The sequence below is a fragment of the Protopterus annectens genome, chromosome 14.part0 (genome assembly GCF_019279795.1).
Source record: "Protopterus annectens isolate FY-2018-M chromosome 14.part0, PAN1.0, whole genome shotgun sequence".
NCBI classification, from domain to species: domain Eukaryota; kingdom Metazoa; phylum Chordata; order Ceratodontiformes; family Protopteridae; genus Protopterus; species Protopterus annectens.
This window is the reverse complement of record NC_056748.1, coordinates 364735769-364748182: the sequence shown is the minus strand read 5'-3', so window position 1 is coordinate 364748182 and position 12414 is coordinate 364735769. Positions and strand designations below refer to the sequence as shown.

Sequence of the window (12414 nt, the reverse complement as noted above, 5' to 3'; positions counted from 1 at the left end):
AGCTAACCTGGCTGACTTGAGGTTGTTAACATGGAAAACAGTTTTACTGATTGCTCCAACCACTGCATGAATGGTGTCTGAGTTGAAAAATCTTATGATGCGTTAACCCTATCTCATTTTACACAGGGACAGGGTTTCTTTAATAACTAACACTTCTTTTATACCCAAAGCTTAATTTAAGCCAAACTATCCATCTTTCTATTTTCTTTCCTAAACCAAAGTATGAGGGAGAACAGATGCTCCATACCTTGAATGTTCATAGACAACTCTGGTGTTATCCTGACAGAACTAAATCTTTCAGATTTTCAGATCAATTGTACATTTCTTGTGAAGGTATGAAAAAGGGATAACCTGTGTCAAAACAGACTATTTACAAATGGCTGTCTAAGGCTATTACCTTTTCTTACACTCAACACAACAAGAAAACTATTCCAGGCAAGGTCAAATCCCACTCTACCAAGGCCTTGGCTTCATCTGTAACTTTTTGGAAAGGGTTCATAGGTAGGTACTAGGCTATCGGCCCAAGGGCCTAAGTAAGCCTAGCCAACAAGGTTCCCTGGCTTACGCCACCCAAGAAAGTTATTTTCCTATATCACTGTCGAGTAGAGCCACAGAAGTGAATTCTTGAACTCTTCTAGAAGCTGCAGCTTGGTCCTCTCTACATACTTTTACAAAACACTGTAAGCTTGATTTCTTCTCTAGGTCTTGATGAGGCTTTGCAAGGGCCATTCTCTAGGTGCTCCTGGATTCTTCTCCTTCAACCTCTGAAATGTAGTAAGCTAGGGTAATCTAGCCATATAGCTAAGGCTACAGCAACAATGATCAATGTGATGAACATCGTACAGTTTAAGTACACTTACAATAACAGTAAATGTTCAAATTATCACTGCTGCAGCAGCTGCTCCCTCCCTCCACCCCCCCTTGTTTTTGTTGTGTTGTTTATGCTAGGGTGTGGTTATTTACTTTTTTGTTATTGCCAGCATTGTCCTTTCAGGGCTTAGCCTCCCTGTGTCTGTTGGTAGGAAACCTCTGAAGGACTTGGCACCCAAGCTTGTCTTTTTAGTCAGCTCAGCTCAAGCTAACTGTTTGGGTGCTTGGAAGCTGCCCTGAAGCTTTGGAAGCTGGATAACTGTTACATCCTTGTCAGGATATAACCCGTATAGCTAAGGTTACTGCAGCAGTGGTCATTCAAACATCTACAGCTTTACTCTCCCATGCTGTTGTCCCTTCCAAAAATAGCTGTGCTTTGTTCTCCAGCATATATCACACACATGTAATTCGTTACATGGCACATATATTCAAATCCTTGTAGAATATCTTAATTGGGCAGCTAATAATAATAATCATAATAATAAAACTAAACAATCACATATCACTGTAGAATTGTTTTCCTTCTTTGCTATTTCACTTGTACACTTTTTGATTCTTTTATTTGAAAACTAGACCATAATGCTTTTGATGCTAGGGTTTTCATTATGTATGCCTAGTTGCACCCCTGGTTATAACTGATACTGTTAAAATCTGGGCCTTTTTAGAATAATTACGGTTTAGTTAAGAGAACTGTGCTTGCCTCATTGTAAGTATAAATGAAAGTATGATTTATGATGTGCATACACTGTTGATGTTGAATGATTTAAATGTTTAAACATTAGTAACAGAGAATATGTTTGAAGTCTCTAAGGTGCTGCAGGGTAGTGATAAACTAAAAGTTGTTAGGGATGTTTTTTGCATTATCTGAAGCTGCTGAAGTTCATTTAATGTTTGGGACTGAGGACAGGTGCTTGTTCTTTGCCTTGGTAAGTATTAAGATGTCTTTAATTTTTCAAATTGCAGATCAACAGCAAGTGACCATCTGTCATCCCCTCCAGCACCCTTAAGCCGCAACTCTCTGCTACCTCCAATTGGCAGTGCTGATTCTGAACATTCCAGTACAGTCCCAGCATCCCGCCAGCAACAGGTAGTGCCTGAGAATCTACATTCGATGGTGAAGAAGTGTGGAGATAGAAACAGACATGAGCACAGCATGAAATAATCAGATTGCAGGAATTTTTGCTGCTATTTAAAATTTCTAGTCATTAAACCAGTATGTATATTTAGTCAGGGGGTAAGAATTAAGCAAGCCATGATTGAATCACTTTTGTCTACTATAGCAAACACACTTTATTAGGTATTATGCAGCACAAAAACTAAGTGCATTACACAAGCTGTAATAAGCAATAGAAGAGGTATCTTTCATCACTTCCCTCTTTGGAGAGAGAGGTTATGACACTAAGATGATGGCCCAAATTAGCACCAGCATTATACATGAATGGGGTAAAGTAATTATCTAATGACAAAGTATTGCGCTGTGCTTCATTGTTTAAATATTTGGAGATTGTGGTATCACTTATGATAGATTACAGTAGCTGTGACCACCACTCTTAAAAAAATACAGTTTATCATATACAGACAAGATTAAATCCACTTTCTTCATCTAGGTAAAACAAAGTCTTGTGGTTTAAACAGGTGAAAAAAAAACATTGTGTTTTTAAATCAGTGTTATACTACTGGGAAACAGTCTGTGCTGTTAGTTCTGTCCTTCTCTCTGGATGCCTCTAGCAAGATAAGTTTTCATTTTCTCCTTCCTGGCCTTCTTTCACTGTGGTTGGTTCTGTATCCTAGAGCTGCTGCTCTAACACCAAATCTGATTCCATAAATAGCAAATACTCTCTGGCTGGGCTTGTTTCAGCCTTTTTTTTATATTCTATTCAGTTGCTCGTTAAACAAAACCCACTCTCATTAGATAACCCAGATATTTTATTCTTAAGAAACAGGTACAGCTTAACAGAAACACCACTCATTTAAAAGGAACATTTTGTTTACAATGAAATTTGTATAACATTGCTATAGATATTTATTTACATTGGACTCTGCTGTAAACATTTTTTGCACAAGGTTTTATATATTTTGGGTCAATTGTTCTCATTCAGCTTATGCTCCATAAAATGCTCAACAGTTTACAAAAATATTGAAGTGAGAGTTTTTTAGAAAGCAGTGTCATCACATTTAATGAGGTCTCATGCATCACTATAAACTTCAGTGTTTGTGCTCTGATTCTGAGTTTGAAATTTGGCCTCCTCTAAAGATGAAGACTCGCCATTGAGAGTAGGGTAAGCTCCTATGGGACTTCCATATCCATTGAACCTTCAGTTGTATCCACTATCCAGTTAGATGCTTAGGAGATGACAAGTGGGTGAGTAAATGCATGAAAAAAGAATAAAGAATGCAACTTATTGGTGAAGTGTTCTGTGAAGACCTAGTGTATGTTAGTGCTATGTTTGGCTGCTATATGCCTCATCCTAGGAGTCCATCACTTTTCTGTCTCAGTGCACACCCACGTTTTCAGATGATGTCTGCCTCAGGAGCTGACCTACCCTTCAGGGAACTAGCAGAAGGATATAGTTTCCACCCTCCAGTGCTTATTGGACAGGAGAATTAGAAACTTTTTTATGAAGCAGACAGGGATAGTGATACCTGTCTTGTTGCTAGCACTTCACTAGGTGACCTTTTCTTTTGATAAACTCTCTTTCTTTAATATCACTGTGAAGCAAGTCGTAATCTCTCTTCCTTTCCCAGAAAAGGTGAAAACATTGTCATAGGGAGAAGGATGAGGGGGCTTGTGTCATACCTATTTTGGAGCCTGCCCCACAAGATATTTTTGCAGTCTTGACACATTTAGACATAGTCCTTTCAGCAACCCCCTCAAAAAAGCAGATAGAACAGTCTCAGACTGCTATGGAAAGGGTTATAGAGCCTGCTGTGCCTTAAGAAGAGGGAAGAGTTTTTATTCTTATTACTTACTCATTCTGTAGAAGTTGAGGATACCATTCCATTTTGAATCTGAGACTTCACTGAGCACATTCAGTGTATCAGGTTCCAAAGGGTAATTCTGTAATCACTCATGTTGCTGCTAATGAATGTTGTCACAGAACAAGGTGGATTACTGTTGGCATATTTACATTTCAGTCCCTCCACTTTTCCTGGAGCAGCATAATTGCCAGTATAGGGTCTGTGCTTTGTTTTATCTGCATTTATTAAGTTGTAAAGAACGCTGGTCCTCTGTGTCTTGGTACACCCACCTTACATCAAGGTCACAAATAAACGGATTAGATGAAATTCAACCGAACTAAAGCTAAAACTAAACTAAAGATATTTTTGGAATATCTTAACACCAGCAGCGAATTTTTGAAATTTACTTCATCCCACAGTCACGCAGGCCTCCCCTATTTAGACACCTATATTATCAAGGGTGACAACAGCTTTAAGTCTAGATTATACAGAAAAAACACTTTTTCCAACAGTTATCTAGAATTTACTAGCAACCATCCTAGGAAACTTTTTACTAATATATATATAGGTCAAATCATATGAGCTATTAGAATGACATCTACATACTCAGAAATGTTAGAAGAGGTATCTTTCATCACTTCCCTCTTTGGAGAGAGAGGTTATGACACTAAGATGATGGCCCAAATTTGCACCAGCATTATACATGAATGGGGTAAAAAATGCACACCATTATTGGGCTTAAATTCCAGTAATGGAGGAAATGACATAGAAAATCAGTTTAAGATTGTCAAAGCTGGTACTAATTTTGGAAGAGCCTGCATTCTTGAATTTGGTCCATATATTAACAAAATTAAGAAAATGATGACTGACAACTGGATTATTATACAGTCAGACCAGGATTTAGTAAAATTATTGGGGATTCAACCATTATTTGTGAAAAAATGGGTCGAAATATTAAGAGTTATTTAGAAAGTATTAGTACCACTATGGTGTACTCTTATAGGCACACTACGAAATGTGGAAGTTGTAAACAATGTTACACAATACTAGAGGAGAGGAGTATCACTCTAGAAAATACCAATGGGACAAATATTAAGTTTAAATATGGTAATTGTAATACTAAGTTAGTGATATATTTAGCCAAATGTATGGTCTGCCCCGGATTTTATATTGGAAAGACAGAGAGATGTCTAAACAAATGTATATATGCTCATTTATATAGTATTAAGACGAAGGAAGAGAACAATGCTTTATACAGGCATATTACAAAATGTGGAGACAGACATTACTTTAAATTTGGTATTTTGGATCATGTTCACATTGACCCTAAAGGGGGAGATTATAAAAGTTTACTGTCATATAAAGAAATGTGGTGGCAACTTTACACTGATGCTTCTACTTTTCCAGGACTTAATGATTATTTTACCATTAAGCCACTTTTGAAAATACAGTAGTTATTTTCATTTTTATTTATAACTATTTAGTATATATTAATATTATAAATACAAAGTAAACCATCAGTTAATTCTCATTACAGTTTTGTATTTATTATATTAGATTTTTTGTATTATATGATGAACAACTACATAACTATCAAACAAACCAAGTGAAAGTCCAATAAACAAGTTGCTCCCAAAGGCTAAAAGCAGCGTGGTTCAGCTAGCAGATGCTGTTGCAAAGTAAATAGCTCTAATGAACTTCAAAGTAGCCCAAAAACAGCGACAGTTGCAATACAGATGGTAGGGTTAAATCCTTTATTTTCAATGAAAAACAGAACACTTCGAACAAGCGCTTTCGCCTGGTTGTACCAGGCTTTATCAAGTTAAATTAAATTAATGAATCTTGTCCTTTATATACTTGAATATTTAATCATGTGATCTTTTTAGCACTTGCTAATTACATCAATTGACAGAGTTTTGGCTATTAAAAAATGCAGTTAAGAAATACTAAAATTCATAAAAAATGCAAGCCTATATTAAATATGTGCTGGCATACTGTTCTAAAATTTCACATGTTGAAACATGCATTTGCTCTCAGCTATATCATAAAATTTATTCTGAAGTACATAGACGGAATAATAATGCTTTACGCGTGAATTTTAAATACTGTTAATTGTATTCCATTATAGAGGAAGTTAGAACCAAGACATAGTCAGAGTGTTCTTAAAATATTTATACAATTTTTCTATAGCTCTTCCCTTCTATGTAGTCAGTATCTACGTAACAAATGTGATGGATGAAGCCTCCAATGTGGGCAGTTCCAATTTACGGTGAGTGGTCTAGCCGTGTCTCTCTGAGGTAGAAAATGAAAAATAGATAGTGAATGAAGGAAACCCTTTGAAAACCTATGGGTGCCTTCAGCTAGTGTGATTAATGCAATTTGTCTCGATTTATTTTTAGTACGCTCCTCAAGCTAATGCTGTCATTCAGGCCAGGGTGGTGGGTGGCATTTAGCTTGATCTGCCAAATTAATTCCCAGTTTTCTAAACGAGATTCCCAGTTGCCACCCCTGGCATCCTGCTTGACCTGCTCAATCACTAAAAATTTCAGCTGCATGTCAGGGCAGTTTAAAAAATGCTTGTAAAAAGCATTTGTCTCCCTTTTTCTTTCAATGTCATTGAGGTGCTCATAAATATGTCTTCTAAGCATCCTCTCTGTTTTCCCTATATAAAAACTGTCACAAGACATGCAGACCCCCAGGTATACCACTCCTTTTGTTGTGCATGTATATCTGCCATAGAAGTGCAAATGTGTTTTTCTGGCAACTAGGTAATAACTCTCCTTTTCTATCATATAGCAGCATTGGTTACAGGCACCACATTTGTGTGTGCCAAGTTTCTTTGATGTTTTCCCTGTGTTTCTAGAATTGTTGTTGCCTTTTCTAGATTCAAATAGCCCTTTAAGGTTAATGTCTCTCTTCCTGGTGTAACTTACTTTATCAGGTAAGAACTGATGGATGTCGATAAATCGAGACAAATTGCATTAATCACACTAGCTGAAGGCACCCACAGGTTTTCAAAGGGTTTCCTTCATTCACTATCTATTTTGCTATGTCATTAAAACCAACTCGATTTAATAAGTGCTTCTCATGTAGGCACAAAATTCCTAACTCGGATAATCACTCAGAATGTGTATACTGCCTGGGAGCAGGACATTCAAATATTTATTGTGAGATTTGTACTAGCTTTAACCATAGGGCTCTTGTGGAAAGAAAAAATAAGTTGGTACTAACTGGTCTACTTCCTTCATCTTCTTCTACTTCTGGAGCTCCATCCTCTTCAAAGAAATCCTCAGGAGAGGCAGCGAACAAAAGCAAAGAAGCAAAAGGGTGATTGGTTGTGCTCAACAGATCCTCAGGATGCATACTATCGCATCAAAATGAACAGGTGCTCCAGAAGGTATTTGCTTTTTCAGCTGGGAGCCTGTCATTACCAGTTCCAAGCACTGCCCTTTGGTCTCACCACAGCCCCTAGGGTGTTCACCTAATGAATGGCAGTGGTAGCACCTGGGTTAAATAGTTCTGTACCTTTAAAACCAGCCTTAAATAAAAGGTGGGTCAAGTATAGAAAGTAATTAGTTGCTTTTAGAAATGTTTTAATATTTAAAGACTGTCATGGTTATGTGAAGTTTGTCTGATGAAGGTTTTTTCAACCTGAAAGCACTTACGTTTTATAATAAAATATTACGGCCAGTTTGAACTCTGTTTCATTTGTTTTTGGATTTGTTCTTACAAGAGGTTTGAGAGGAGTCCTTAAGGGAAGCTAAGAGGCTTGTGTTTTGCTACATTTTGGTTTGTTGTTGCATCTTCTTTCCACATGGCTGAACTACAGAATGATGAGGTGAACTGGATTACCTGCCACACAAACATTCACTGGGCTCAGTAAGTGAGAGATTCAAAAGTAATGTTTCTTCCTGTTTAAATCCTTTACTTGGGATGGACGTGATGAAGAACTACACACAGGAAAATGGCCTATCTTCAGATGAGCCATTAAATGAGACTTTCTTTGAGCTTTTGATTTGTTTAGATGATAGCACAAGAAAATTGAAATACCTGCAATGGCAGAGGTTTCATATGGAAGCATGCTTGGAATATAAAATAGTGCCTAGGGGGATGAGAGTATTATGTATGCTAGCACAAGGAGATGCATGTCCAGACTTACTAGCATGCTGGCAGCAGATAAACATAGATACCAGCTTTTGTTATATGAATTTGCGTATAGAATATTTTTCACCTGCTGAAGAGAAACTTTGTAGTGAGGTAAAAGATCTACAGAGTAACCTACAAATGCATTATAACACAGACCAACATCTGTGTAAAATCACCCAAGTATTGAATAAAGCCTTGTTTGAAAATAAATTGCAGCAAACGAAGATGAAAAAAATGCAAAGGGACCATCAAGACTTCATGACAGGCTGTATTTTTACATGGCCTCATGAGCAGGCTAGAACTTAATCTAATCCAGCAGTAGCAAGTAACTTGCATACCAACAATGTGTCTACTGAGCCCAGTGATGTTTTTCAGAATGTTAATGTTCAACAAAATGTGAACAATGCTTTTCTGGCTGCAACCATGACAACAGAATGTTCCATGGTTGCCATGGATCCTAATAGCAACACCTCTACTGTGGCTCGGGCTGATGACATTACACAGGGAACCAAACAGCCCAGTATCCGCATGGGAGGAAGACAGACAACCTTGCTTCCTTCTTCTTCATCATCTTCTTTTTTTGCAGCAAGGAGTAGCTCTATGACTTTTCCAACTTTCCCAGTACCAGTAAGAAAGAAAACAGGCGAGGTCGCTCTCTACAAAGGGATGTGAAATGACAGTCATGAACTGACTGATTTTAATGACTGCAATGTATTTAATATATCTAGTGTTCAACTGACTAAAGAACAAATTAATGTTTTAGATAAAGGATTATCATTTGTACCCAGTAGGGCGTCAATATTAAGTGAAGTTGTACTGGATTTGCACATGTTTGGGTGGAATGTTATTCTGAATAACATGTTTAGGGGAAACAGCCATTATACTAATAAATTCATAGGTTGGTACTAGGCTATCGGCCCTAGGGCCTATGCAAGCCTAGCCATAACAATGCCCTAGATATTTATTCCCACAATATTTACTTCTCTGGACCCCTGTCTATCAGGGCGACTGACATGATCCCCAGGGTGAATATCCTATCTCCCATCCAATCATCAAGGTTCCTTTTGAAGAGGGCCAATGAGGTGCTCTGCTTGACATGTATGGGCAGTCTATTCCAGAGTATGGGGAGTCTCTGGGTCAGGAACCTATCCCTCCAGCATGTTTTGTTCATTGTGATGACAAAGTTTCGATCCCTGGAGCGTGTGGCTCTGAGGGATTGGGATTTCTTTAAGTGGAGCATGTCCAACAGCTCAGGGTTTAACATGGCCTTGTATGTTAAGCAGAGATTGCCTCTGAGTAGACGATATGCCACAGAGTATAGCTGGAGTTTTTGTAGATGGTCAGCATATGGCATCTGCTTTAGGCCTGTGATTCTTTTAGTGAGGTATTTCTGTGGTCTTTCCAGCTGTTGCAGATGTCTTGTGAGGTACATACCAAACTGGGCAATATACTCTATAATGGGTCTAATGAGGGATGAATACAGTGGGACAATGACCTCCTTTTTTCTGGATGAAAAGCCTTTAGTGATGAGGTGTGCCACATAGGATTTCCTGACTGTTGTGGTGATGCGGTTATCGAAAGTGAGACCACTGTCCACCTGTGTCCCTAAGTCTCTCATCACATTTTCGATGTTTAGTGTCCTGCCACCTATGTGGTAATTCATGGGTACATGTTTTTTTTCCAAAGGAGATCACTATACATTTCTTGGCATTAAACTTGAGCCCATGGCTCTGGCACCAGGCATCTGTTTCTGTAAGGCCCTTTTGTAGAATATCCACATCATTTGGGGATTCAATAACGGCTCCCAGTTTGCAGTCATCTGTGAACTTTGTTAGCCAGAGTTCCTTAGTGCTGGCCTGTACTTCAGAGAAGTAGATGTCAAACAAGAGTGGTCACAGGACTGAACCCTGAGGTACTCCACTTGTCTGGAGCTGGATTTGGAGTTGGCCACTTTTACAGTCTGGGTTCTGTCAGTAAGCCAGTTGGCAACCCATTGAGTGACGTAGGGATTTATGCCCAGCTTAGTAAGTTTATCTATGATTCCAGAGTGGGGGATGGTGTCGAAGGCCTTGGCGAGGTCCAGATAGGCTGTGTGGACCCGCCTTACCCTCGTTCACAGCTCTGGAGACTGATTCGAAGAAGTCAGCTTTAGGAGACAAGATCGGCCCTTCACAAACCCAAACTGGGTGGGGTCCAGTGTTTGAAGGTTGCCAATGTCTTTGTTTATAAGTTCCATGCTAATGCGTTCCATGCCCTTGCAGATCAGGCTTGTCAGACTGATGGGACGGTAGTTCCCAGGATCCAAGGTGGATCCTCCCATGTGGAGTGGGATAACTGTAGCTGTGCGCCACTCAGTGAGCACGAAGCCTGAGCTGAGGCTATGATTAAACATGACACTTGGGTGAGGTGCCAGTTCATTTTGTAGTTCATGTAGTACACAGCCTGGGATGTCATCTGGTCCCATGGATGCTGTATTCTTAGCTTTGGAGAGTGCGGTTTCTACCTGTGTGGCTGTGATTATCGGAATTTGGCAATCTTTTGGTATTGAAATAGGCCCTTTAGGGGGTGAGAGGGGGTGAAGTTGGCACTAAATCGATCTGCAAGGAAATGTCATGAAACATCCAAGTACTTTTGTATCATTTGTGCACCCCACAGTTCATACTTTTTTAAAAACTTGTGAGGATGAAGTAAGACTTTATCTTGATAATGCAACATGCAGGTTTAGTAACTTAACTTATTTGGAAAGGCAAGCACTGCTAGATCTAATGAATGATGATAGACTAGTTACTAAACCAGCTGATAAGGTTGGGACCGTTGCAGTTATGGATACTACAGCATACATACAATCCTTGGATGCCCTAACTAGTGATATTAGTACTTAAAGAAATGTTTCACCTTTGATGGTTAAGCAATATATAAGTAATGTTGGTAAGAAGTTAAGCACTTTAAGAATAAATGGAGTGTTAGATGATGACCTGTATGCATTTTTCAGCATTGAACATCCAATAATTCCTATTTTTAAAGCACTACCAAAAATGCATAAAAATACCCTATCCCCACCAATGAGACCAATAGTTTCAGGGAAGGGATGGGTTACTGAACATTTATCTATGTGGGTAGAAGTAAAATTGAAAAATCTGCTTGCATATTTTCCTAGGATTTTGAAAGACACTGCACAATTCTTATCAAAATTGTTTGATGCTTGCCAAACTTTAGATTTGAAGAATGTGTTGATGGTAACCATGGATGTCAATAGTCTGTTCACAGTCATCACAAATTAATTTGGGTTAAAGGCAGTGAAAGAGGTACTTCATATAGTTAATATATGTGATGAGAATACCAATATTTTAATCCTGGAAGCACTAGCATTGGTGTTAAAAAGTAACTTCTTTCTTTGTAATGGAACACATTATAGGCAGGTGCAGTGTGTTGCCATGGGCATACCCTGTACCAACTCATATGCTAATTTAGTGTTAGCCTTCTGGGAAGATAAATATATTTTTAAGTGTGAACATCTATGGAAGACTTCAACAATTTTTTATGCTAGATTTGTGGATGATATTTTTTTGTTCCTGGGGATAGAGCAGTGATGAACTGTTAAACTTTGTTGATTACTTGGAGAAAACTACAGATTTTCTTAGATTCTCAGTAGAGCATAGCAATGAGACCATTCCCTTTTTAGATGTCACATTAAATAAAAATGTAATTGGTAAGATAAACACCACCTTGCATAGGAAATCATGCTGGAGAAATCATTATTTGAATGCACGTAGTATGCATCCTAGGCATACTTTTCATAATATTATGCAAGGGCAAGGATACAGAGTTTCTCGGCTGTGCACAGACAATAATGAGTTTCACAAAGAAATATATGTGTTAAATGAACATCTTAAGGAAAAGGGTTATTCAAAGGAACATTTAGAAAAAACTAAGAACGGTATAATGTCCAACAGGGAAGTCAGGGCTAGACCATGGTTTTCTGATAATAAAGAACAACAGGGAGATAAGTTGAAGCCATTTAATAAGTATGACAACAATCCCAAGGTAATGCTACATTATAGTAACAATGTATATGGGATATTATTAAGCAAAATTGGAAGATACTAAGAAGTGACAGTCACTTGAAGGATATTTTAGATGAGAAACCTAGATTTACCTTCAAGTGAAATAGTAATATAAAAGACAAACGTGTTATGCATAGAACCTGGTTTGAAAAATAATAAGAAGGCTAACAGTATTTCCTCTGTACAAATGAGAACAGGGACTTTTCCCTATAGGCATTGCAAAGCATGTTCAAATGTGAATGGTTTAAATTATTTTATATATCCTGTTACAAACAAAAAATACACATTTGAGTTTTATGCAGATTGCCATACCATACAGAGAACGTGGTTTACTTGGCATGCAGCTAGTCATGTCCGAGTTGTTATGTTGGAAAAA

General features: G+C 38.1%; 1 protein-coding gene across 3 annotated transcripts in view; it reads left to right on the top strand.

Moving 5' to 3' along the window:
• Positions 1-12414, top strand: part of FAM149B1 (family with sequence similarity 149 member B1) — a 1523608-nt gene that overhangs the window by 1042210 nt on the left and 468984 nt on the right. For 2 of the 3 annotated variants that reach the window (XM_044056091.1, XM_044056089.1), the window contains exon 10: positions 1834-1957. In XM_044056091.1, coding sequence (XP_043912026.1) covers positions 1834-1957 — 124 coding nt within the window. Of the gene's footprint in view, positions 1-1833; positions 2226-4452; positions 5192-12414 lie in introns of those variants that run through there. The other variant, XR_006362759.1, reaches the window with a different exon arrangement.